Source organism: Mandrillus leucophaeus, unplaced genomic scaffold (assembly GCF_000951045.1).
Source record: "Mandrillus leucophaeus isolate KB7577 unplaced genomic scaffold, Mleu.le_1.0 Scaffold857, whole genome shotgun sequence".
Classification (NCBI taxonomy): Eukaryota; Metazoa; Chordata; class Mammalia; order Primates; family Cercopithecidae; genus Mandrillus; species Mandrillus leucophaeus.
Window position 1 is genome coordinate 426,621 of NW_012109330.1, and position 25,620 is coordinate 452,240.

Genomic DNA, 25,620 nt, shown 5'->3' on the forward strand with positions numbered 1-25,620 from the left:
CAATTCCCTGGAACTAAGAATTCCTCCCCTTTTTAGACTACATAGGGTAATTTCCTGATGTGGCCATGGCATTTGTAAAGTGTGGTAGCGCTGTCTGGAGCGCCTTTCAGCATGCTAATACATTATAATGAGCATATAATGAGCAGTGAGAACCACCAGAGGTCAGTTTCACCGCCATCTTGGTTCCAGCAGGTTTTGGCTGGTTTCTTTACCGCATGCTGTTTTATCACCAGGGTCTTTGTGACCTGTATCTTGTGCCAACCTCCTATCTCATTCTGTGACTTAGAATGCCTAACCTCCTAGGAATACAGCCCAGGTCTCAGCCTTATTTTACCCAGCCTCTATTCAAGATGGAGTCGCTCTTCTCTGAAGCCTCTGACAAGTTCACTGGTGGCCCGGGCAACATCTAGAAACAACAGAGACAACACTCCTAACAAGTTGGCTTAAGCATTTTACGAATACTGCTTTTAGTTCAGAGAGGGCTACTTATAAACACCCCGTCTAAGTCCCCTAAGGGCACACAGTAGAAAACGCCCTCATAATTATCCTCCTAACACCGTAACTGCGAGGACCACCATCTTCCTTTCACAGATCAGCGAAGAGAGGTGAAAAGAGGGCAAATATACTCAAGGCAGCCGCCTCTAAACCGAAACTTGGGTTTTGAAGTCAAACTTGGGTTGAATTTGAACCCCAGCCTGCCTGGGTGAAAAGCCCGTTGCTTTCTTTACACCTCAGCTGCCTCAGGTTCTTGAAGAGGCGATGGATGATGTACTTCTTAGAGAACCTCAATATAACTACAATGTAAGTGTTTAGGTGCTTCCTTAACTTGGAAAAAACCCTCAACTGAGGAACCCTGGCCAAAGCGGCGCCTGCATATTGAGTGCGCCCAAGAAAACGAATTTCCTCCCGTAGAGCATCGGTTAGCGGCCGCGTTAGGCAGCACAACCGTCCTGGAGACTGGGGGCTCGGCGGCCCAGCAGCGAGAGCGGGGTGGGGCGCGAGCTCCATACTCGTGTGTCCCTTCCTTCCCTCCCGGCCAGCCGCGCTCCGCTCCCATCTGCCTGTGGGAAAGAGAATCTCCGGGCACGCGAGCACGCGCACTCGTGGCCTCAACCCTCGGCTCCGTGTTGGCCGCCCGGGACGGAGTCTTCTGGGAACGGTTCTCCCACCGCCCCCATCGACTGACTTCCGGCCGGCAGCTCCACTGCCCCGCCCCCTGAAGATTCACCAATCACAGTGCGCGTGTGGCTTGAGTGGGTGGGGCCTGAGAGATTCGAAAGGAGCCCCGCCTCCTCTGTGCTGATTCCCGGGACTAGGTTGCGGGAGAAAGCCTGTTGCGTGGAAGATAAGGCGGCGCGGGAAGTGGAAACAGGGTGGGCTGAAGGTGTGCTTTGCGTGTGATACCAGGGGAGTAGAAAGGTGGCTTGGGGAGTGCAGAACCCTGAGGCTAGTGGCGGGGAGGAAGATGAGGCGTGCAGACCGCTCCCAGTGAGGAGAGGCCAGGATGCGGGGCGGCTCCAGGGCAATCTGGGCAGTTGGGGGAGCCCTCCGTATCTTTCCTGGAGGTAGCACGAGTAGTTATGCGGGAGGTGCCACTCCTGGGTGCTTGCTTTGCCTCCAGCATGACCCCCACCCCTGGCTTGCACCCTGAATCTAGCTGCGAGACTTGGGCAGAAAGGATACTGAGGAAAGGTATTGTTTCTCTCCAGCTCAGATCTAACTGGACTCTCGCTCCTGCTGGCTGGACATGGAGGATTTGGAGGAAGGTAAGGAAAGGAGGGAGGGAAGAATGAGAGGGAGGAGTGAGACCCAGCGATGGAGAGCTGCATCAGGAACCCATGACTGGCCTTCATTCTTCTTTCCCCTTCAGATGTAAGGTTTATTGTGGATGAGACCTTGGACTTTGGGGGGCTGTCACCATCTGACAGGTACCACCTCTTTATCCCACTTATTTTCCTCTAACAGTACCTCTTTGTCTCTAACCCCTTACTGCTGAATTACTGGCCTCTGGGGCTTGGGTTGGTAATTTAGCAAGGTTTGGCGCACTTGGGGCTGCTGGGCGGCTGGCTGACTTGGACCTCTATGACACTGCTGGTAGTGGGGAGAGAAGGGAGAAGCTGGAGTTAGATTTCAGGGTGTTAAGAAAAAGGGTAAGTGAATTTGCTGCATCTCCATCCTGGCATCATTTCTGATGTCCGTAAATGCTAAAGGCCTATTAGGCCCCATAGAACCAGGTATCTCATCACCCAGAGGCCACAGCTCACAGCCGGCATGGGCATCAGGGCCTAGGGTCATGTCCCTGGCTCTGTTGTGGGGCTTTTGTGCAGTCTCCCTTGCATAATCTCCTGTTCTCTTTTGCACGGGCATGATGCCTGGTTTGTTTCCTGTCTCAGCCGTGAGGAGGAAGACATAACAGTATTGGTGACTCCAGAGAAACCACTTCGACGGGGCCTCTCCCACCGAAGTGACCCAAATGCCGTGGCTCCTGCCCCCCAGGGTGTGAGGCTCAGCCTAGGCCCCCTCAGCCCAGAGAAACTGGAGGAGATCCTCGATGAGGCCAACCGGCTGGCCGCCCAGCTGGAGCAGTGTGCCCTGCAGGAGCGGGAGAGCGCAAGCGAGGGCCTGGGGCCTCGCCGAGTGAAGCCCAGTCCTCGGCGGGAGACCTTTGTGCTGAAGGACAGTCCTGTCAGAGACCTGCTGCCAACTGTGAACTCTTTGGCTGGGAGTACCCCCTCCCCAAGCAGCCTGACGCCTCGACTCCGGAGCAGTGATAGGAAGGGGTCAGTCAGGGCTCTCCGGACAACATCTGGAAAGAGGCCCTCCAACATGAAGAGGGTGAGTTGAGAGGGTTGAGTTGGAGGTGTGCCCCAGACTCGTGCGTGCCATGATGCAGGCAGGGAGTGGTTTCCTTATTGGTAAAACGGGGATAATGTTTCTACATCTAGAATCGTTGGAATTAAATGAGAACCATGAAAAAAGAGAACCAAAACTCTTACCACAGTGTCTGAGTATAAGCTCTGTAATGTCTATAATAAACTCAATAAATGGTATGGGCAATAGTGATGGTTGTGGTGATATTAGCAGCTAACTTCTACCCTTCCTTACTGGGATGTAGACAACTCTCCACCTCTATTTCTTAATTCCTTAAGCCACAGAACAGATATTTTTTCCACTCTAATCTTTTTTCTCTCTCTCTCTTTGTGTTTCAGGAGTCACCCACTTGCAATCTGTTCCCTGCATCCAAAAGCCCAGCATCTTCTCCTCTTACCCGATCGACTCCCCCAGTCCGGGGGAGAGCCGGGCCCAGTGGGAGAGCAGCAGCCAGTGAGGACACCTGAGCAGCCAAGTTGTGGGTGAGTGGGAGTGGGGAGTTGGTGGGACTGACTCTGAAATTTCTCCACGCCTCTCCACCAGGCCCACCCGCCCCCGTCAGATCAGTCCTGGCCCCACAGCCTTCTGCCAGCAACTCTCAACGCCTGCCCCGGCCACAGGGAGCAGCTGCTAAATCTTCCAGTCAACTGCCCATTCCCTCAGCCATCCCCAGGCCTGCCAGCCGAATGCCACTCACCAGCCGGAGTGTGCCACCTGGCAGAGGTGCCCTACCTCCGGATTCTGTGTCAACTCGAAAAGGGCTTCCAAGACCAAGCGCTGCAGGACACAGAGTGCGGGAAAGTGGACACAAGGGTAAGAGGTCAGGGGGAAGAATTCCTGCCCTTGCCCAGCATGTCCTCACCCTCCCAGAGCTGGCAACAGTGGCCACTTTTGCCATCCTCATTGCAATTCGATTGGAAGATGGGGAGACTGAGTTACAGAGAGGACATGGGGCTGGACAGAGTCTGAGTCTTAGTTTTCAAATACCTCATGGTCACGGGGGAGAGTACTAATCCCACACTCGCTTCCTTCATCCAGTATTTCTTTTCGAGGTCAGTTAAATTTGCTGCTAACTCATTTCTTTTGTTAACCCCGTGAAGTTGCTGTTTCCCAGCGACCAAATCTTCCTGTCACGGGTGCCACTCGCAGCAATCTGCAGCCCCCCAGGAAAGTGGCAGTCCCAGGACCTACCAGGTCAGTCTGGTCCTCCCTTGGCCATCCTGTCTCCCTACCCTGCCATCATCTGTGATTCCAAGCTCTTATGCGCATCAGCCTTGAATTTTATATGGCAAAATGGAGAGAGGAGGGGAGCCTGGGGCAGGGGAAGGGGGATCCCATTTTTTCCCACCCTGAGGAGCTTGAACTCTGCTGGGTGACAAACGGGCTTGAGGAAGAAGGGCATTTTAAAGCAGTTATTCATTCTATCTCTTTAGGTAAAGAGATCAGGACAGCAAGCAAGACTTCAGTAGCAAACCACTACAGTCAGTACCTGGACTTGCCTCTACCTGGCAGACCCTGACGCCAGCAGATTCTGGCCCAGGGACAGGAGGAAGAGATGCCACCAGGGCTGGTCTCCCAGGAGGAGAGACCATGGGAAATGGGGTGGATTAGGATTGAGCTGGAGAAGTCTTAAACTCTCTGGGTTGAAAGAAGATTAGGGGAAAAGAGGTCACCTTCCAGCAGTGAAATGAACAAACAGAAAATGAGAAGTACAGGCCAGTGGTTTGTCTTTATCCACCCCCACAGTTGTGGTCAGCCCCAGAGAATTTGATCTTCTTCCCCGGCATTGGTTCACTGGACATTTCCATATGAGTGGCCTCCGTCGCTAACCTCCCTGCCGTCTGAGGAGCCGTCATCCTGAATTGCATTCTCTACTGGACTCCGGCCTGCTTGGAGAGGTGGCAGCAGGTACCTGGACTTCAGAAATTGTTCCCTGTGAATTCTGTGACTCCTAATAGGCCAGTTTGTGATAAGCTTACTCTATGAGTCTTCATTTTTCTAAAATAAAGTGAACGTATTTTTATATTCTCTGTATATCTAGAAGTGGATCCTGCTCCTATTTCTTCCTTTTTTTTAGACAGAATCTCACTCTGTCACCCAGGCTGGAGTTTAATGGCACAATCTGGGCTCAGCGCAACTTCCACCTCCTGGATTCAAGCAATTCTCCTGCCTCAGCCTCCCGAGTAGCTGAGATTACAGGTGCCCACCACCCACGTCCGGCTAATTTTTTGTATTTCTAGTAGAGATGGGGTTTCACCATGTTGGCCAAGCTGGTCTCGAACTCCTGACCGCAGGTGATCCACCCCCGCTTCGGCCTCCCAAAGTGCTGGGATTACAGGTGTGAGCCACTGCACCCAGCCCCTGCTCCAATTTCTTTTTCCCTTTTTTGTTTTTTGAGACAGAGTCTCGCTGTGTCACCCAGGCTGGAGTGCAGTGGCACGATCTCAGCTCACTGCAAGCTCCGCCTCCCGGGTTCACGCCATTCTCCTGCCTCAGCCTCCCGAGTAGCTGGGACTACAGGTGCCCGCCACCACGCCCGTCTAATTTTTTGTATTTTTAGTAGAGACGGGGTTTCACCGTGGTGTTAATCTCCTGACCTCGTGATCCGCCTGCCTCAGCCTCCCAAAAGTGCTGGGATTATAGGCATGAGCCACCGCGCCCGACCTTTTCTTTTTTTTTTTTTTTTGAGACAGAGTTTTGCTCTTGGTGACCAGGCTGGAGCACAATGGTGCAATCTCAGCTCACCACAACCTCCGCCTCCCAGGTTCAAGGGATTCTCCTGCCACAGCCTCCCGAGTAGCTGGGATTACAGGCATGCACCACTATGTCTGGCTAATTTTGTATTTTTAGTAGAGATAGGGTTTCTCCATGTTGGTCAGGTTGGTCTTGAACTCTTGACCTCTGGTGATCCACCCGCCTCGGCCTCCCAAAGTGCTGGGATTACAGGTGTGAGCCACCACGCCCGGCCCCCTGCTCCAATTTCTAACAAATTTGGAGTAAATCTCTAATTCCAGGCAGGTAGCCAGGATGGGCCTCCTAGGCAGGGGCCTGAATAGGCCCTAGGGCCTTGAGATTCTGGCTCATCAGGCTGTGACTGCTCCCCTTGATGGCATTAGACAAGGACAGGCTGCCTTTCCCCAGGTCTCATGTATCATTGGAAGGTCCAGATGAAAGTTAAGTGTAGCTTAATTCACAGTAAGTGAGGCTATTAAGCTAGGATCTAGGCAGATTCTTATTTATATCCTAAACTTGAATGTCCTTTACTGGCAAAAGAATGGAGCCTCCTGGAAACACACCAGCTTCTTGTTTGCTCTCCCTGTGAGACGTGAAGGCCCTTTGGTGGTGTTCATCTCCCCTAGTCACCTCAGCCAGAGCTGCTGGAACACCTAGTCACACTCCAACTTACATCACTGGGGTTGTCCATGCTCTCCTCATCTCCCATTAGACTTGGGGGCGAGCGTCAGGATCCGGTAAACCTCTGCAGTACCCTAGTGTTGTGACCTGTGTGTAGCAGAGCATTTAGTTTATTTATTCCGAAGATATTTGGGTGCAAGATGGTGTTCATTGAAGGAATAACAAAGACACGTTTAACAGATTTGGTGTAAGGCCTCCCTTTTTTTTGCAGTCTTTAACTCTGGTAATCAGAACCAATTCAATTCCTTCTGAGTTTTGAGGAAACTTCCCTCCCTGAAGGCCAGGCCATGACTTGAGAAGTGAGTGGTAAGTGGGCAAGAGAAGTGGGACTGCCAGCTGGTGCCCTGACCGATGCCTCTTTGGCCATAAATGCCTGACTTAGGCACCAAAGTGTCCTTGCCCTGTCCCTGGAGCCAGGGGCCCACCACTGCTTTCCCCTTTTTGCGGCTGATTCCAAGGTTCACCTGGCACATTCACCTACTTCAGTGACAGTGCCTAGACATGCACCTTTCCCTGAGCTCTGCAGCAACTCCTGCAGCCTCTGGGATTCCAGGAATCAGTGGGAGGGAAGGGGTATGCAGACAGACACGGAGTATTCGGCTCTGGAGAAATTTGGTGTAAGGCAAGAAACCTCAAGTGTGCTTCCCAGCTGCGCCCTGCACTGGTGTCTAGTGAGCAGGGCCTGTTGGTGGCTCCCAGGCCAATAGAAGCACTGGAAGGTCAGCAGGCTTAGGTACACACCTGGGTGAGGCTGGAAGGTGACATGTTTGTGTGGGTTGGGTGTGAGCCATGTCCGGGGTAGGTCGTTAGAGGCAAAACAAGCTGCAGACCCATGTGTTGTTGCCACCTGGCGGCTGGAGAGGGCATGGCACATCCTGTTCGCCCTCTTGGTCAGCCTTGAGTTTTGTCCCCACCCCACCTCCTCCCACTCCAAACCTGCTTCAGCAGCACTTTCAGTAGGCAGTGCCAGTCAGGGAGGAGGCCCTCCTGCCACGGCTGCCCTTCTTGCTCAGCCACCTGCCTGTCTCCTTCCCTTTGGGCCTGGCTTTCGACTTTTTCTGTCTATGCACTCTTCCACTGCACCCAGTAGCAACAACACAGAAAGCCAGTGTTTACTGGCCTCTTACTATGTACTATGAACTGTTCCAAGCACTCTACATGTGTTAACTCACTTAATCCTCACAAAAGCTCAATTAGGTGGATGCTTTTATCATCATCCTCATTTTGTGGGCAGAGAAACTTAAGGCTCAGAAAGATTAAGTCACTCAGTCTGGTTCCAGGGTTTGTGTCTTTTTTTTTTTTTTTTTTGAGACAAGGTCTGGCTCTGTTACCCAGGCTGGAGTGCAGTGGTGCGATCTTGGCTCACTGCAAGCTCCGCCTCCCGGGTTCACACCATTCTCCTGCCTCAGCCTCTGGAGTAGCTGGGACTACAGGCGCCCGCCACCACGCCCAGCTAATTCTTTTGTATTTTTAGTAGAGACGGAGTTTCACCATGTTGGCCAGGCTGGTCTCAAACTCCTGATCTCTCAGGTGATCTGTCTGCCTCGGCCTCCCATAGTGCTGGGATCACAGGCGTAAACCACCACTCCCGGCCGTCTTTCTAGTTTATTGACTGGAACTTTGGCAAACACAAAACCTGGAACTAGGCCGGATGCGGCAACTCACATCTGTGACCCCAGCACCTTGGGAGGCCAAGGCGGGAGGATGACTTGAGCCTAGGAATTCGAGACCAGCCTGATCAACACAGTGAGACCCCTGTCTCTATTAAATTTAAAAAGTATGTATTTTTAAATATATATCTCATATATATATATATGAAACTTAGGACGAGAAGTAATGTTGCAGAGCACACACTTGGCTTCAGTATGAGTAGCTGCTTCATTTTCCAATGGGGAAAAAAACAAAAAACAACCCTGAGCAGTGTAGCTAGGAGGCACTGAGTCACTGAGCACCATTCAATTCCCACCAGCCTCTCAATGCAGCCCTCCCTGCCTCTTGAATGCTGCCCCAGAAAACTCAGCCCTGTCTAGGACTCAGCCCTGAGGGGCTGGGCTGGAAGGCTGCCGGCCCTGTGCAGCCTCTCCCACCACAGAAGTCCTTTCTGTCCTGGTGAAAAGGACACTTTCCTGCCTGCCCGCCAGGTCTTCCTTGGAAATGCCAGGAAATGGGCTCTGCGCTGATCCGGCTACTTGGGAGCAGTGTCATGGACATAGACCGAGGGACAGGCTTATCAACCAGTGGTGTCTGAGTCTCCTGACCTCCCACTGGGGACTTCTGGGCCCTGCCAGCTCTTTTGTTTTCCAGAGACCAGGCCTTCCTCCCTGTGGGAGGACAGGGTGCCACACAGAAGCAGACAGTGACAGTGCTGTACCCGCACAGAACTAGTTTATTCAGTAGTATGGGGCATGAAAAAACAACAACAACAAAATGCTACCATATTTACAGCAACAACCGAACTGTACAATCTGATGGTTAGTATCAAGTTAGCATCCAGCATCTTTGTATTTTTTTAAATCAAGTCATCAGTAGTAAAAACCAGTTAAATTTTTAACCCTTTACAGGAATTGCTGAGGGGAGAAGACAGGGGGAGAATCCATGGCAGAAAAGCCAGAGGCCGGCCTCACAAATGAGAAACAGGAGCCTTTCTTTCCTGCCCACAGCCTCTTTTTCTAGCCACCTGCTCCAGAAGGAAAGTCAGTGACAAGTCTGGAATACATGCTTGGAGTAAATGGTGACTCAGATGAAAAGCAGTCGGCAAAACTGAGGAGAGGGGAGGAGAAGTGGGGAGATGGCGGCCTGGGGCCAGGGGGAAGGGCGCCGAGCCCCCAAGCCAGGGCTGCTGGGAACACACCCAGCCTGTGATGGCCATATCAGACCCCCGGGACTGGACACAAACCCATCCCAACACAAAAAGCAAATAAATAAAACAAATATATTAACTCTCTCTTCACAGGGAGTTGGGGTGGAGTCGGGGAGAAAGAGGAACAGGACCTAGTCCTTTGAAGAAGAGAGCCAATTCCAAGAAGGGGTTAAAAATAGAACATGTCTCAGAGGCCACAGCAGGTTAGACAAAGTAGCATTTGTCTGATTTTGGGGGCGGGTGGGTGAGTGGACACCAGAACCCAGACTTGAAACCTGTGCTTGAGCACCCTCAGGGCAGCCGAGCCAGCACTGTGTTTACTCTTCCTCCCCCACCCACACCACAGCAAAGAAGCGCAACTTAACACATGACTGGCCTGCCCCAGGTGCGGGGCGGGCAGGAAAAATGAAGCACTTTTGGGTCAGCAACTGAGCAAACACCTGGGCTGCCGTGCACGGCCAGAGTCCAGGAAAAGGAGAGGGGCTGGGGCTGCCCGACCCCCGTCTGGGGGCACAGGCTCCCCTGAAAATGTGTTCATGCAGCATTTGGGGGTCCGGGGGCACTGAGTCCTTCTGCCCCCTCGCCAGACAGGGCTTTTCCAGTTCCTGGGAGAGGCAGCGCGGGCAGGGCGAGGCGCACCCTTTGCCCTGGCCCCTCACCGTTCTGAGGCCTGCCCGGGTGCAGCCCGAAGGGTGTGACGCCCTGGGTGCATGTGGCTTTGTCCTTTCCTTTTGGTGATGGCGAACGAGGGGCAGGCCCCCCAGGAGTCCCTCTCCTCCCAGAGGCACAGCAGATGGGAAACTGAGGGGAGGCTGGGAAGCATCCTGGGAGGTCCTATCCTCTTTGGGAAGGGAAAGGGGAGTCAATTTCCAGCGTATAAAAAAAATGAATCCCTGAAGTCATGAAGAGTGGAGATCCTTTTTTAAATTCTTTTTTTCCTCTTTTCTGAAAAACTTTGTCTTGGAGATGTTGGCCCCAGGGGTCCAAAGTGCAGTGAGGGGAATGGTGGGGGGGGAGTTGGCACTAGATGGCCTTGGGTGGGGTGCGTACCCCTCCTGGCAAGGCCCAGGCTCCTCAGATGGACGTTTCGTCGCTGCTGCGGGCAGGCGATGGGGAGCGGGGCAGGATAAAGCACAAGACAGGAGCAGGGCATGAGTGCGGCTGGGGAAGGGAAGGGAGCCTCGGGCGTAGGAGCCACAGCCCAGGGTTAATGCAGGAAGTTAAAGAAGAGAAATCTGGAGAGGCAGGAAAGGAAAGTGGCAGAAAAGGCAGACAGAGGGTTAGTTGAAACAGAGGAGAGAGTGACAGCTTTCACCAGACGAAGGAAACAGGAAAGCACCCCCAGCTCCCCATCCTCCCGCACTCTGCCCTAGGCTGGGCTACACCGCGTAGCGCCCAGGAGGGGTGGCCCGCCCCGCAAGGCACCATGGTTTGTGGGCACGGCATAGTAAGGGAGCTGGGCCAGTTCACCCATTTGTCCTCCTAAAGCCAACCAGAGTCGTCTGGGGAGGCCCGGAGGCAGCTCTGGGCCCAGGTGGGGCCTCCGCAGGGCTGCACCCCGTCCCGCCCACCCGGCCACACTCACTCGGAGCCTGATGAGTCCTCATCCACCGTGCCTGCCTTGATGCTCATGGCGATGGGCATGACCCCGTTCAGCTGCTCCTGGAGGCTCTGCCGGGGCGGTGGGCGGGGAGGGGGGCCGCCCCGGCTGCCCTCACTGGCAGAGGATCCCCGGGAAGACCCAGTGCATTGCTCCAGGGGGAGCCGCAGGAGGCTGCTCTTCTCGCTGATGGTGGGCAGACACTTCTTCTTAAGGATGCCTGCGGGCCGGGGCGGGGCTGTGAGGTGCAGCCACAGGAGAATGTGAGGTGTGAGGCTGCTGACGAGGGGAGCGCGGCAGCTGGGGGTGCCCCACTCACCTTTGTGAGGCTGGGCAGAAGAGCCTGGAAGGGGGCCCAGGGACCCCTCTCGAGACAGGGCATCTCCATTCTCCCGCAGCCGCTCCTCAGGGGCCCCATTGCCACTACTCTCCTTTGCTGTGGTCCCAAAGTCTCCTGGCCAGGGGGCCTTCCCAGGCCCTGGGCCCCCATCTGGTGGGGAAAGGAAGTAGATGAGGCCCACAGAGGGCAGATAGCCAGGAGGCCACCACCCTAGTCCTGCTTCCCAAGAACTCCAGGCCCATTCTCCTCCCACCAGCCCCAAAGGCTACAGCCCTGGTGTTGGCCCACCCTTGGGGGTACTGTGCAGGGGCAGTCTCTCGGCTCCAGGCCCCAGCAGGCTATCCCAGCCCTGCTCTCCAGGGAAGGCAGCCTCCTCTTCCTCCTCCTCTTCTTCCTCCTCACTGTCTGATGAGTGGGTAGAGGCATAGGAGCCACTCTGGTCATCTTCTAAGGACAGGTCACTGTCGGAGTCTGTGTCAGGATCTAGGAGGCCAGGGAGAGATCACAGCCAGCCCAGCCACCTCCACCCACCTTCAGTGAAAGCCAGCCAACTGCCCCACTGGGGAGCCGGAGTCTTGCCATCCTCACCATGCTGCTGGTCTTGACCCTCCAGGAACAGGCTGCCTGGATCCCCCAGGCCAGGGGGCCCTTGGCCAGGGTTCAGTGTGGACTCCTCCCTAGGAAGACGAGACCATGCTGGGGGTCAGCCTGGCTCCTTGCCCAGGGTCCCCGTCTCTCCTCTCCCCTGGGATCCTGGTTCCAGCCGTGGGTCCCTTACAGCTTCTAATCCAAGCTGGCCCACATGTCAGCCACAGTGTGTGCTCCTCAACTCCCAACGGCTGGCTGGCCAGGGTCCAGCATGCATGGGCCCCTCCTCCCCTCCTCCACCCTCCCATTTCCAGGATTCACCTCAGCAAGAAGGGGATGTAGCTGGGCTGACTCTTGCCCGAGCGGCTGGCGCTGTGCAGAGAGCCAGCTGAGTCTCCGTAGGGCTGGTACAGCCGCCCATCTGTGTAGGGGCTGGGGCAGTTGTAGGACTAGGTAGGGAACAGAGAGGTCAGTAAGTAGGGGAGTGGGATGGCTGGCCCCAGGCTGGGAAGTAGGAGGGTGGAGGGAACTTGCCCTAAGTTTCACCTTCCACATGCTCAGGTCTGAAAGAGGGGGCCCTGCTTCTCTGCTGCCCCCGTATTGAGGCCTGGCAGTGGTCATAGCTCTGCCACAGCTGTGCCACCCCTGCATGCCCCCAGGGATCCTGGACTCACTATATAATGGCTCTGTAAAAGATAGGACCAGAAATTGTCTCCTGAGAGCACCTTGGGAGACAGAAAATTTACTAAAATTCATGAGAGATTCTCAGGTGTAAGGCACTTTATTACCTGATTATCTGTCTCAGACCCATCTCCCTCAAGTCAAAATCCTACACACCCTTTCCAACATCTCCTCCCCAGGCCAAACATACCATTTCACCCCCTCTTCCACCTTCCAGGAACAGATGGAGAAAAGGGAAAGGGGAGTGGGCCAAAAGTACAGGCTCACTGGGCCGCCTACCTCTCCCTCCCTTCACCACCCGCCTAAGACCCCTGGCTCCCTCACCGAGGTCAGGGTGGACTTGGTGGTCAGAGCAGGGTCAGGGCTGGGCTTGCGGCTGCAGGCAAGCTTGAGTGCTTTCCGGACCTCCTTGCTAAGCACCACATAGGAGAGGAAGATGAAGGGGCCCTGGCAGGCAAGAGGCAGCAACGGTCTGTGCATATTCAGGTACCCACAGCCCAGGTACCTCCCTTCTCCACAGGCTGGGCCAGTTACCTGGATGCAATTGCAGGCAGCAAAGAGGTAGTGGAAGAGGAGGGTGTCGCTGTTGACAGAGAGCAGTGCCAGCAGCCATGTGGCACTCAGCAGCAGGAGGACGGCGAAGGAGGGCTGCAGACCCGAGCTAAGGATAGGGACAGGCCATGAGTCTGGCCATAAGGCCTCCCATGCTGGTGCTTGCCCACGGCCCAGGCACCCCAACCCTATACTCACACAGGACCTTTCTTCTCAAAGCCCTGCCGCTGGGCAGCACAGGAGGCCCGGGCTGCCAGGATGTACAGGAAGACACTCATCTAGGCAGGGGCAGAGGACATGGGGTGCTCAGTGGGGACAAACAGCTTCTACCCAGCCCACAAGGCCCCGTGGCCTCAGCTGTTCCTAAAGGGAGTCCTGAGGACACATGGCCCCAGTAGCAGGAGGACAGCAAAGGAAGGCCACAGGTGACACCCAACCCACCTGCTAGCACTCACCGAGACGGCAAAGGCCACTGGGCCAGCAAAACTCCAGATGAGCGTGTCATAGATGGAGAGCCAGCAGAAGTCAGGGTTCCCATAGCCCTCGGGGTCCAGGCCCACGGCTAGCCCTGGAGCATGGAGACAGACGGGAGCAGGCGAGGGGTGGTGAGGGGCCTGGGAAGTAGGGCTGCAAGCAGGTGGGCTCACAGGTCCAGGCACAAAGCATGGAAAGGGTTCTGCCCACTATCGGCCCTTGTGTCCTCCCCAGGATAGGGAAGCAACACCTGGGTGGCGGCCTCAGAGTCTGGGTTAAAGCAGAGGGACACCTGTGAATAAGCTGGTCTGGGGCATGGGGATGTGGGGCCTCAGGGCCTGTATGTGGGTGGGGAGAAGAGGGAACAAAGGTGGACCTAAGGATGTGGGACCCCCAGGCCAGGAATGGGTGGGGGTACCTGTGATGAAGGCAGGCACGCCCCAGCCTAGCATGTAGTAGAAGCGCATGGGGCCGGCGTTGACGTCGCGCACCTCAGTGAGTGCCCGGTACAGGTGCAAGGCCTCCAGCAGAGCCCAGGAAAAGGTGCAGAGGTACAGGAAGTGCAGCAGGATGGCAATGACTGTGCAGGCAAACTGAGGGCCCAGGCCAGGGCAGGTCAGTGACCGGGGCCCACCCAGAGGACAGGCTCTGCTTTGGGTCAGGCAGGGAGGAGGGCCTGGGTGTTGGGAACTGCTTCCGGGGAAGCCTGGGCCAGAGGCAGATGCCCGTAGGATGCTGGGGGATCCCGGGGGACCTGGAGAAGAGGAAATCCTGGGCCAGGCGCTGCACTAGGCACCTTATTAGAGTTCATGGTGAAGGAGCAGGGGTTGCCAGTGGGGGCTGGGGAGGTAGCCTGAGAAGGTGGGGACAGTCTCTGGGCAGTAGCAGCATCTTACAGGGAGGTCAGCCTGGTTGATTCCCAGGAGAAAGACTAGCTGAGCCAGGCCCAGGGCGGCTGTCAGGTTCCGTCGGATGCCGTGTTGGTTGGAGCGCAGGATACGCAAGAGAGTGAGGAAGAAGAAGGTGAGCAGAAGGGCAGCCAAGGTGACACCTAGAGCCACGTATGTCAGTGTCTTCAGTGGCAGGATCTCCCCATTCTGCAGAGTGGGTGGCAGGGGGCCAGGGAATTAGGAAGAGCAGGACCTGAGCACCCAGCCCCATGCCCTGAGTGCCCACCCACGGCTCTGCATCTGCCCCTGGGGGCCCGACCTCCCGCCGAGACACATCCATGAGCACAGCGAAGCTCGTCATGTGGTTGCACTGGCAGCTGACATGGCTCTCGTTGCGGAAGACGACTTCACAGCCTCTGGCCGACCAGCCACCTGTGCCACTGACCCTGTGTGAGGAAGGCAGAGTCAGGAAGACAAGGAGGGTGAGGCATGCAGGGGCCTGGGCTTTCACCCCAAGGCCTTGGGGGCTGGGGGGCGAGGGTAGTGAAGGCTCACAAGATCGAATGGTTCCAGAAGACACAGATGGGCTTGGTTCGCTCCTCTGTCTCCAGCAGGCGGAACTGCACCGTGATGGGCTTGTCCAGGGCCCGGGGCAGAAGCTCCTCATCGTCATGGACACTGATGCTCACCACAGGCGTGTTGATGATCGGGCGTTTGGGGACTCTGATGTAGGGCAGGCAGGTGCACAGTCACCACAGCAGTCACATGACTGGGGAGACGCCCCCGACCCCCTCCATGCCTCAGCACTCACCGCCTGACCCACACCCCACCCACACCTGTCCCCTAGCCACTGACCTCAGGCTGCGCTTGTCAGGGTCATAGTTATGGGGCAGGAGCCCGGCCAGGGTGCGGTAGATGATGACGCTGGCCACAGCCTCACCCTGGCTCAGCTCCGGGTGCCGTCGCTGTCGCCGTGCTAGCTCCTCTGGCTCCTGGGACTCTCCGGGGCCTGCGGGCCTGACCACGGGGGGCGTCTCTGGGAGGGGACACTGTCACACTTAGCTGGGCCCTGCCCTCTGTGGGGTCTGCACAGACACTGGGGTCCAGCTCCCAACTCAATCCATGGCCACCACTGACCTCTGAAGACAGACTCAGGCAGAATGACCGTTGTCTCAAGGTCCGGGGGCCGCTCCCCACGCAGGGCCTCGTAGCGGGGCAGCTTGGCCCCAGCAAAGTTCCCCTTGTCCAAGCGCACTACAGAGATGACTAAGGAAGGAGATGGTCACAGATAGGACCTGTGAGGCAGGCAGGACCCCAGCACAGCCGCCCTTCCTTGTCGGGGACTCCCTCCACAAACCCCTGTTGGCACCAGCCTCACCAATGTTGGGTGTGACGATGGTGAAGGGGCTTAGGTAGGTGTGCCGCATGTTCTGGGCCAGGGCGCTGGCATAGGCCTCATAGTGCTGGAGCAGCCAGGCGGTGCCACCCTCTGTCTGCTGGATCAGCTCCCAGTGCCGCTTGTTGGCTGCGTCCAGGAGGGCGCTGCCCACCCGCAGCAGATTCTGGGGTGGGCAAGGTCACGGTGGGTGTGCTCACAGCCTACACCTGACATCCCCGCCACAGAGCCCCGGCCTGTGCCCGGGCCAGCCCCCGCTTCCCGGCAGCCCCCTCCCTCTGCGCTCACCATTGCCTCCCCTGAAATGCTCCTGGACTGCACTGCCCACTCAGGTCACCGGATGCTCTGCCCCTTCGCCCTCCTCCTCATTCTCTACATAAGAGCTTCCCAGCTCTGTGCCTGGACCCACACAGATGTCTTGAGATACTGCTTCCTCCCAGCCCGTGGTACCACAGGCAGGCCTCTGTTCTGGGTCAGACCATGCCCCAGCACACACACCTTACTATGAGAAGGGTTGGGAAGAGGGCTGGGCCAAGGGTCACGGGTTTCACGGAGGCCTCCTGCCAGCAGGGAGCACCTCATAGGTGGGATGGGAAGGCCCCCTCTGCCCTCCAGGTTGCCATGAGCAGGCTCACTCACCATGACCCCCATCTAACCAGCCAGCCCTGCAACCTCCAAGCCCCACCTCAGTGAAGTGCACGTCCTGCGTGGCAGACAGCCCGAAGCCCCGCTGGGCACTCTCGTGGGCCAGCAGCCGTGTGGCCAGCTGGTAGGCCACCTTGACGTCGCTGCCGAAGTAGCCAACTGTGTGCTGCGTGGCATTGCGCAGGAGCAGGGCCAGCCGCTGGGAGCGCCCTGAGTCTAGGCCTGACTCATTCCGCTGTAGCCGCTCGGCCTAGACAGGAGGGAGTGGAGGAGCAGGAGTGAGGGCAGGAACTCTGGAGCAAAAGGACCTCAGGAGGGGAGAGATGGCCTTTCTAGCTGGGAGACCAGGAACACACAGGCTGGAATTCCAGAATCCCGTTTCTCAAAGATGGGAGTAGGGGCAAGTGAGACTCAGCATGAAGGAGAGGGAAAAGATGGCGACGAGGCGGTTCACTTACGAAGCCCTTCAGTTCTGAGAAGGTGATGGACGTGCAGTTGAAGAGGTTTGGGGGGAGCCACCCCCTGTGCTCATCACAGTGGCGCACAGCAGTCCCTGCGGGAAGGAAGCCAAAAGGGCTGCCCTCAGGGAGACACACAGGAAGCCCCTGAGGACTGGCTGACAGGTTCTGCTGGAGGCCAGCACCTCATGGGCCAGGGACAGCAACTAGCAAACAAGAGCTCTGGTGAAACAGGAAGACAGGTATGTGGAACACCAGGGCCAAAAATCTCTGCAAGATGGGTCCACACGGGGCTCTGGGGGAACAGGGCATGTGACCTCCTTGAGCCCTCATCCTGCCTGTCTCCAGTCACCACTCTGTGCTCTCCACCACTTCCTGCCTATGAACCTACTCATCGTCAGTCCAGGACCAGCACCATCCCCCATACTGGGCTGGGTCTCCCGGGTCAGCAGCCAACACCCCTACTCCCCAGACTGTCTGCCTTTGTGGTGGCATAACTCCAGGACTCGGTGGTGAGCTGACGATGGGAACCCTGCATGATTCATCTTTGAATCTCTAGCACAGCCCTATGCCGAGCACTGTGCAGGTTTTTCAGCATTTTTGTTAAGAGTCCAAGATGTGGGACGGATGCAGTGGCTCATGCCTGTAATCCCAGCACTTTCAGAGGCTGAGGCAGGCTGATCACGAGGTCAAGAGATTTGAGACCATCCTGGCCAACACGGTGAAACCCTGTCTCTACTTAAAAAAATACAAAAAATTAGCTGGGCATGGTAGCACACACCTGGAGTCCCAGCTACTCGGAAGGCTGAGGCAGAAGAATCACTTGAACCTGTGAGGTGGAGGTTGCAGAGAGCCGAGATCACGCCACTGCACTGCAGCCTGATGACAGAGTGAGACTCCATCTCAAAAAAAAAAAAAAAAAAATGGAGTCCAAGATGTGGCGGGGCGCAGTGGCTCACGCCTGTAATCCCAGCACTCTGGGAGGCCGAGGCAGGCGGATCATGAGGTCAGGAGTTCGAGACCAGACTGGCCAACATGGTGAAACTCTGTCTCTACTAAAAATACCAAAAAGAAAAAAGAAAAACAACAACAACAACAACAACAAAATAGCCAGGTGTGACAGCAGCCAGAGGCTGAGGCAGGAAAATTGCTTGAACCTGGGAGGCGGAGGTGGTAGTGAGCAGAGATCGCACCACTGCACACCAGCCTGGGTGACAATGCGAGACTCTGTCTCAGAAAAAAGAAAAAAAAAGAGTCTAAGATGTAGGCACAATTGGGCAACAGGGGAAGGGGGACCGTGAGCCAAGGAAGATGCGAAATGAAATCCCAGGACCTGGAGGCCAGAAAGCAGAGTCCCCGGATCTTCAGCCAGGGGCTTCCTGCCCTCATCCCACTAACAGCAGAGGCCATGTCCTCAATATCACACTGGGGCCTCCAACACCTACCAAAGGAGCCTTTGGGACAGGGAGCAGCAGCGGGCAGCCCAAAGCGGGTACGGGGCCACCAGATCCCAGCTTCAATCGCTCGTGGGCAGCTGTCGTAATTCACTGCGGGGAAGAGCACATGGTCACCCAGGAGCAGCTCTCCCTCTGCGGTCCTGCCCAGGATCCCCAGCCCTCCCTAGGATCTCCCCAGGACTGCAACCACCCCTTCCTGGCTTCCCTGGGGTGCAGGTGCCCAGCACACTGTGAAGAGGGCTGCCCACCCGTCCCAGGAGCCACACCTTCACAGCCATTGGTGGTGACCTCAGCAAAAGGGTTGTCACAGCGGTCACACTGACGCCCGATGACACCTGGCTTGCATGCACACTGGCCGTCCTCAGGGTCACAGACGCGGGACAAGGAGCCTGTGGGGTAGCAGTCACACAAGAGGCAGGTGGGGCTGCCTGGGGGCCGGTAGTGGTTCTCCTGAGAAATGAGGGAGGAAGGGTGTCACTGGCCAGGCTCTCTTCCCAGGATGCTCATGGGTCCTCTCAGCTGTGGCCCCTCTGGAGGGGGTCCCGACCTCAGGTCCCCTCAGGAGCAGCATTCAAAATAATTAACACTAGCAATGCTTTGGAGTTGAGCCCATCAGTGAGATGTCACACAATCAGAACAGGCTGCAAACCACCACCACACCAGGCCCAGAGCCCATGGGTTACACATTGGCCCAGGGTCTGCACCTCAGCCACATGAAGGTAAGCGGTCAACAGCTCCGCCTATGAGGGCAAAGGCACAAGGCCCTCGACTTTGCAGGAAGACCCATCTCTATAGCCTCCCCCTAGGGCCGAGGAGATGTGGACAGAGGCCCAAGTGGCCACAGTGGGGGCTTGTTTGGGGCTGTCACCTTGCAGTGGCACTCGCCGCTTGTCTTGTTGCAGTCTGGGTCAAAGCCTTTGCTGACATCACAGTTGCATGGGCCACATGTGGGATGTCCCCACCAGCCACGGGGACAAGGCTGGTCAATTCTGCAGAGAGGGATCCAGGCAGGCATGAGCTCCCCCTGCCACTCCCACCTAACCTAGGTGAGCCCTGTGTGGCCCTTCTGACCCTGGTTGTGGATCAGCCAGGCTTTCAGGGCTCTGAGGGACACACAAAGAGGAGTAGCAGCCACTGGGACCTGCTGCCACATGCCCTGGTCTGCTTACCTGGTCTCACAGTACGGCCCAAGGTAATTTGGAGGACACTCGCAGGTATAGCCATGGGGGGCACTGGGCTTGCGGGTACACACGGACTGGTGCTCACACGGGTTCAGGTCACACACATTAGTACAGTTGTCACCATAGTAACCTGGGACCAGAAGGACCAGAGAGGCTCATTCCCCCACCCTCCCCTCGCACTGTCTTCCATGAAACCCACCTTCATCTATTTCTTCCCACGTAGCATCCTATCAGCTGGCTTTGCTGTGTCGACGACTAAGGCTCAGAGAAGTGATGTGATGCCCCATGCCCCAAGTCACACAGCAGAGCCAGCATGTGGCCCCAGGCACCTGATAACCTGCCTGTTGCCCTGGATCCTTAGCATACCTGGATCACAGCTGCAGGAATAGCTGTCCCAGTCATTGCTGCAATAGCTGTTGGCAGGACACGGGTTTGAGTCACAAGGGTCAGGCAGGCTACAGCCTTGCTCAACGTTGATGCTCTCCCCACGGCTGGGATCCAGGCTGTTAGCCCCCTCCGGCGTATCGCTCACCCGCACACCCTGGGAGGGACAGGAGCAGTGTTGCCCTCAGTGGAGCAGAGCTGAAGTGGTAGGGAAGATGGGAGGGCAGGGCAGGACACTCACCTGCAAACAGCCCCGAAAGCCACGGGCCACACCGCCGGCTGGCCCAGGTATTCCGCCCACTGTTATGTTGCTCAGGTGCAGACCATGCAGCCGGGGGCCCAGGTTGCCCTCTGCTCTCTGCTGCCCATAATCGAAGGACAGAATGGCATGGCCGGGCCCCCCACTGGCTCCCAGTGCCAGCTGTGCATGGTGCCAGTCACCGTCATTGGCCCGACCTGGCTCCAGACGGAGAGAGGAGGCCTGGAGCCCTGTGCCCTCTACGCTCAGCACCACGTGGCCCTCCCGTAGCTGACACCAGGAGGAAAGAAAGCAGCGTCAGCAAACGGCCTTCATCACTCTTCTCCAGTGCACAGTTCCCCTTTCTGGACCACCAAACCCATCCTGCTGCCCAGCTCAGGCCACAGAGAGGAAAGTGTATTTATTTCCTTCAGGCCCAATAGGTGGCAGCATTGACCTTCCCAATGGATCCAGTGGCCTCTATCTGTCCCCACCCCTGCCCAGGACCTGCCCAGCCACTTCTGTCCAGCCCCCTAGAGGCTACCAGGGCCCTACGGCCAGGCCAGGGCCAGCCGGCTCTTCCCTGCATCACCTGTAGGGTGATGGTGCTTCGCCCCCTGGTGACGGCCTGCAGCAGGACACCGTCGGCCTGGCGAGTGCGGAACATGAGGTTGAGGTGCCAGGGTTGGGAGATGGGCAGCGAGAGGCCATGCCAGGCCACCAGGCTGCTGCCCAGGAAGTGCTGTGGATTGGCCATTTCTGGGGAGACAGGAAAAGGCAGACTGTGACGGGTGGAGCCGTGGAGGGCCCTGGGGGTGTGATGCTCAGCGGTGGCGGCTGCATGGGAGGCAGAGCCCACTCCCCTCATCAGCCCCGCCCTCCAAAGTTCGTACCTGCCCTGGGCCCGCCCCACGCTGTGCCCAGGCCTGCCTCTGACTGGCCCCTTTGTCTCCTGTGTTGCCCTCTCAGGGCTCTGCCCAGACACGCTTTTCCACCCACAGCCCGGCTCAGCGGAGGCCTGCCCAGCGCCTGCCCCAACCCTGCCAATTCCCAGGCTGTTGATAGCACCCAGGCCTCAGCCTCTAACAGCCGCCCCTCCTACCCTGGGCGCAGCTCTTGCCCCCGAAGCCCAGGGGGCACTCGCAGCTGAACGCGTCCCACTGGTTCACGCAGGTGCCCCCATTGTGGCAAGTGTTGCTGTCACACACGTTCTTCTTGGCAGGGCAGCCTGGAATGGAGAGAAGGCCTCTCAGTGGACCTGAGCCGGGGCTGTAAAGAGGAATCCTGTGGCAGCAGCTAGAGAGGCCTCTGAAACCCTGCATTCTGGCATCCTCACACCAGGCACAGCCCCTCCCCTCAGCACTGGGATCCCAGCCTGACTCCACCCCGGGCGCCCATACCAGGCACAGTGCCATTGTTGGCAATGAAGTCAGCCATGTCTATGTGCCGGCTGTCCACCTGCAGGTTCCGCATGCAGCCCACGAAGTGCCGCATTCGGACTGGGAAGTTCTCAGGCAGGTCAGGCACTCCGCCTAGTAGCAGGGGCCCCGTCAGATCCAGAGACCTGGGGGAGAAAAGATGGTGGCAGCACAAGGCAGGGCTGGGAGCGACCGGTCCTCCGCTTGCTCTGCCACCAGGCCGGAGACAGGAAGGGCCTAGGCAGGTGTCCAAGGGGCCCTGCAGAGCAGTGCTCAGGAAGGGGGTCACCCCCACCTGGAACTGTTCTTGTCCAACACTTGGCCCCCTCCCCAGACTGCCCCACAGGGCCTTGCTCTGATTCCCCAGTCTTGACCCCATCCCCAGGGCTGAGCAGGGGCTAAGGGAGGCAAAGGGAGGGAGCCCCCAGAAGCCCACCCTCTCCACCTTCCCTCCCTGTCTGGCTCTGCCCTCACTTCACCCCATCCCTGGCCCTTTTCCCTGCTCACTTCTTGCTGCCACCCTGGGTGCCCTGGGCAGCACAGGAGTAGTTGCCCAGGACAGATCCGAAGCGCAAGGCCACCCCTGTGTCACAGCCATCCACGGTCACCACGGCCACCTTCTGCTCTGATGGGCCCTGCGGGAGCCCTGTCTGACCCAACAGTGGCTGTGGACAGGAAAGAGCAAAGAAGGGGGACACTTGATGCAGAGCCCACTAGGTTCATGGCCAGCACACACTGGGTGCCTCTGTGTGCACCCACATGCCCAGACACACGTACATACATGCATACACACACGTGTGCTCACATGGTTTATGCATGTAACTACCTTCCTCAGTGTCCAAGTCTGCGGCTGCCTAGTGGAACAGGGAGCATCAAGCAGTGCCCAGTGGGGTGGGAATGCCCAGCAAGGTGGTACCTTCCCAGCCGCTCCCTTCCTCTCAGCCAGAAATGCCCTGACCAGCCCACCCAAGCCTGGAGGCGGTGCCATTCAGGGCTGCGTAAGCACCTGAGGCAAGAACAGAACCCCAACCCTCTGTGCCCTCCACACCCACCTTATTGTAGTATTTCAGCTGCACTGTATGCCACTGGCCATCACTGACTCCTCCGGGCACGAATGGGGACACCGTGGTGGTTGACTCCCCTGAGGAAAGGATCAGGTGAGCTGGGATGCCAGATGAGGGCTGGGAAAGGCAGGGTTGGGGTGCCAGTGGCTGGGGCTGGGCCCAGGTTTGGCTGATTAGAGTATGTGGCTTGGGGTCGGGGGCTGGGAGACTCGGGATCTTTGGAAGATGGGCAAGGATGGGGGGCAACTGTGATCACCTGCAGAGAAGGTGAGCTGGACCTGCTCCTGGATCACCTCGAGGGCCACAAAGTCATGCTTCTCATTAAAACGCCCATTGTACAACAGCAACCCATCGCGCTCCTTTGTGGCAAACCTGAACAGGGGTTGGGGATGGGGGCAGGGAATGGGGTATCCACCTTGATGCCAGCACCCCCACCACCTAACCAGCGCAGGGGAGGGAGATCTGCTAGCAGAACCACAGGCAACTCCAAGAGCTCCTGGCTCTGCTGGCAGCCTGCTCCACGCTCTTTCGATGCCTGACCTCTTACTTCATCCACAGAACAGGAGGCACCTCAGACGCCCACCAGGCCTGCTCCCTACCCCCAGCGCCCAGCCACTCACGAGAGGGCCAGGGTGAAGTGGAAACGCTGGCGCAGGCCACGAAAGGTGATGAAGGAGTGGGCGGGGAAGCTGCGCGTGGTCACCTGGCAGTAGGGCTTCTCGAAGTCTCCAGATGGGCAATCACATTTGAAACCGCCCACCAGCAAGTTGACACAGGTGCCCCCATTCTTGCAGACACCTGGGGTGCAACGGCCTGAGCGAGCACTCACCTCACAGTGCTCACCTGGACAAGAGGAAAGGCAGGTGAGTACCAAGTACCTGAGGACGGGAGGCGAACTGAGACCCCCCACAACCCAGTGATAGCTCCCACGGCCTCCCGTGACCCTTGTAATACCCCCCAAACCTCCCAGGCACCCCCACTTCCTCTCCTGTGCCATCTTCTCTGAGATCTACGGTCCCCAGGCCTTCCTGGGCACCCTGTTTGGCTCACTGAGCCGCTCTCGCCACAGCTCCACACACTGCAAGTTCCTCGGAGTTCCCAGCCCCTTCCCTACCCCATTTGGGTTTCATAAGCACAGGCCTGCTGGGACACTTGGTTGTAAGGCTCCTGGGAGCCTTCGATGTCACACTACCAAGCATGCCTGGGGGTGTCCTGGCCCCCAAGAGGGTAAATGTGCACAGGCAGATGGGCCTGCAGGACAGTGGGTGGGCTGGGAGCCTCCCTCCTCCCTCCTTCCTACTGGTGCTTTTGTCCCTCTCAGGCATTGAGATCAGTTTCCCTCCCCGGGGATGGGACCAGGCTTCCACTTAGATTTGTCTGGGTTATGGAGGAGTAAGAGAGAGAAGCTGGGGAGCCCCCAGGAATGGGGCAGAGGCCTCCCACCTTGAGCCCTGGGGTCCAGACTGAGGACCTTTGTGCACGTGGGACATGCTGAAAGTGAGAAACTGAGCTCTGAGGGCTCAGACAATTCAACAGAGGAGCTGAAAACTCCAACATCAGATGGGAAAATCCACCCTTCTCTCCCTCCCCATTCCCAGATTCTAGAGATAGGTTCTCAGCTCCTGTGCCTAGTGACTGGCTCTTGTTTCCATGGAAACTGTTGTTCGCCTACTCTAACCCCCCCAACCCCCCCACCATCCTCCTGGACAAAGACTCCTCTCCCCTCCCCCATGCCCGCCCCTCCCCTTCCCCCCACCCCTAGCAGCAGCAAAGAGAAGTCAAGTCTGGTAAGTTCTGGGCAGGAAGATGCAGCAGGGAAGGGAGTGGGGCCTGCCTATGGCTGCTGGCAGAGCCAGTGGGCATAGCACTGGAGGACAGGGAGCAGGGCTTGGGCATCTCGGAAGGAAGGGCCTGCAGGGAAGGGAAGGGAAGCAGGGAGTGCCCTGAGAAGATGCAGGAGCCTGAAGGGAGGGGTCAGGAGCATAGAGCAGAGGCAGTGAGCATCCCAGGGAGCAAGATGTGTAAAGACCTTGGCTGACAGGCCAACAGGGAAGTCCCCTAGCCAGGACCCTCTTTTACCAGCACCTGGGCAGAGGTGGAGCCATTCTGCCCAGGCCCACACAGGTGCAATGATCTTCTGGAGCACCCCATCTCAGAACCCAACCCCTTCCAGTTCCCCCAGCACTTCTGTGTCTTCCCCTTAATGCCTGGGGAGAAAAGTACTTGCTGCAGCTCAGAAAGGGAATTCGCTCAGCGGTGTAGAGACCAGGTTCTAGGCCCAGCCTCACATCTAAACCAGCTGTGATGAGACCGGGAGCAAGTCACCCAATCTCAGCGTTCCCTTAAATCAAAGCCAACACCTTCCATGCCACCAGCTGTTTCCAAGTATCAAATTAATTACATTAATCCTCACAACCAACTTATGACCTAAGCACGGTCATTACCTCCATTTCAAATAACTGAGGGCCAGAGAGATTAAGTAATTTGTTCAAGGTCACACAGCTACTAGTGGCAACGCTGAGACACGAACCCAGGCCGACTGGCTCTGGAGTCAGCTCTACCCGCAATGACACTGCCTGTGTGTCCCGTGCGCAGCAGGGAGAAGCACTCCTTGCGCTGCCTTCCTCAGTGGAGTGCTGTCAGGGAGGAGGCCGGATTTATGACCTCCCAGTGTAGCTGCACTTCACTCGGGAAGAGAATGAGGCAGCCGCCATCATTTGTCCTGATTTGTGCCTGCACCAGAGCCTTCCAGGGCTGCCCCATGGGTCCCCTCCCTTGGCTCACCCGTGTAGCCATCACGACAGAGGCAGGTGTAGCCGCCCTCGCGGCTGCGGCAGCGCCCGTGGGGGCCACAGGGCCGCGAGTAGCAGAGGTCCACCTCCGTCTCACAGTAGTCACCCGTGAAGCCGGGCGGGCAGCGGCAGCGCAGACCCCCGACGGGGTGGATGGGCCGGAAGAGCACGGAGGAGGAGGCGATAAAGGGCGCGGAGGAGTCGAAGCGCAGCACCGACACACAGCGCATGTAGTTCTCGCAGGGCTCCCGCAGGCAGATGTTGTCGTCGAAGGGCAGCACGCGCTGCGCCGAGATGGCCGTCAGCAAGCTGCGGTT

The 25,620-nt window shown here is 57.4% G+C and overlaps 2 protein-coding genes across 3 annotated transcripts in view; one reads left to right on the forward strand and one right to left on the reverse strand.

The window, feature by feature from the left end:
- Positions 1-1,266: 1,266 nt before the first annotated feature.
- Positions 1,267-4,905, forward strand: PSRC1 (proline/serine-rich coiled-coil 1). Of its 2 annotated transcripts, none has more exons than XM_011968722.1 (8): positions 1,267-1,384; positions 1,715-1,766; positions 1,871-1,928; positions 2,394-2,835; positions 3,210-3,324; positions 3,415-3,684; positions 3,972-4,065; positions 4,305-4,905. In XM_011968722.1, the coding sequence occupies exons 2-8, from the start codon at positions 1,748-1,750 to the stop codon at positions 4,306-4,308; spliced, it is 1,002 nt and encodes a 333-aa protein (XP_011824112.1). In that variant the 5' UTR covers positions 1,267-1,384; positions 1,715-1,747; the 3' UTR covers positions 4,309-4,905. The 2 variants fall into 2 exon arrangements, with proteins under 2 accessions (XP_011824112.1, XP_011824111.1); XM_011968721.1 differs by having other exon boundaries at positions 1,279-1,384; positions 1,710-1,766.
- A 3,746-nt stretch (positions 4,906-8,651) lies between these two features.
- The window catches only part of CELSR2 (cadherin, EGF LAG seven-pass G-type receptor 2), a 36,794-nt gene continuing 19,825 nt past the window's right edge, over positions 8,652-25,620 (reverse strand). The window contains 33 exon segments of the mRNA XM_011968724.1: positions 8,652-10,380; positions 10,731-10,965; positions 11,065-11,235; positions 11,374-11,568; positions 11,674-11,762; positions 11,995-12,122; positions 12,679-12,801; positions 12,889-13,015; positions 13,105-13,184; positions 13,362-13,474; positions 13,799-13,973; positions 14,277-14,477; positions 14,590-14,716; positions 14,826-14,993; positions 15,126-15,306; positions 15,408-15,536; positions 15,649-15,832; positions 16,352-16,561; positions 16,770-16,864; positions 18,215-18,316; positions 18,493-18,676; positions 19,095-19,215; positions 19,396-19,537; positions 19,774-19,948; positions 20,033-20,320; positions 20,622-20,788; positions 21,132-21,257; positions 21,430-21,593; positions 21,955-22,112; positions 22,500-22,588; positions 22,768-22,883; positions 23,132-23,354; positions 25,296-25,619. Of these exon segments, the coding sequence (XP_011824114.1) occupies positions 10,353-10,380; positions 10,731-10,965; positions 11,065-11,235; positions 11,374-11,568; positions 11,674-11,762; positions 11,995-12,122; positions 12,679-12,801; positions 12,889-13,015; positions 13,105-13,184; positions 13,362-13,474; positions 13,799-13,973; positions 14,277-14,477; positions 14,590-14,716; positions 14,826-14,993; positions 15,126-15,306; positions 15,408-15,536; positions 15,649-15,832; positions 16,352-16,561; positions 16,770-16,864; positions 18,215-18,316; positions 18,493-18,676; positions 19,095-19,215; positions 19,396-19,537; positions 19,774-19,948; positions 20,033-20,320; positions 20,622-20,788; positions 21,132-21,257; positions 21,430-21,593; positions 21,955-22,112; positions 22,500-22,588; positions 22,768-22,883; positions 23,132-23,354; positions 25,296-25,619 (5,138 nt within the window). The 3' untranslated portion in view covers positions 8,652-10,352.

Coding starts and splice junctions, on each gene's coding strand:
- PSRC1 (XM_011968722.1), top strand. Junction 1,929..2,393: donor GGGCTGTCACCATCTGACAG/GTACCACCTCTT, acceptor TTCCTGTCTCAG/CCGTGAGGAGGAAGACATAA. Junction 2,836..3,209: donor GGCCCTCCAACATGAAGAGG/GTGAGTTGAGAG, acceptor TTTGTGTTTCAG/GAGTCACCCACTTGCAATCT.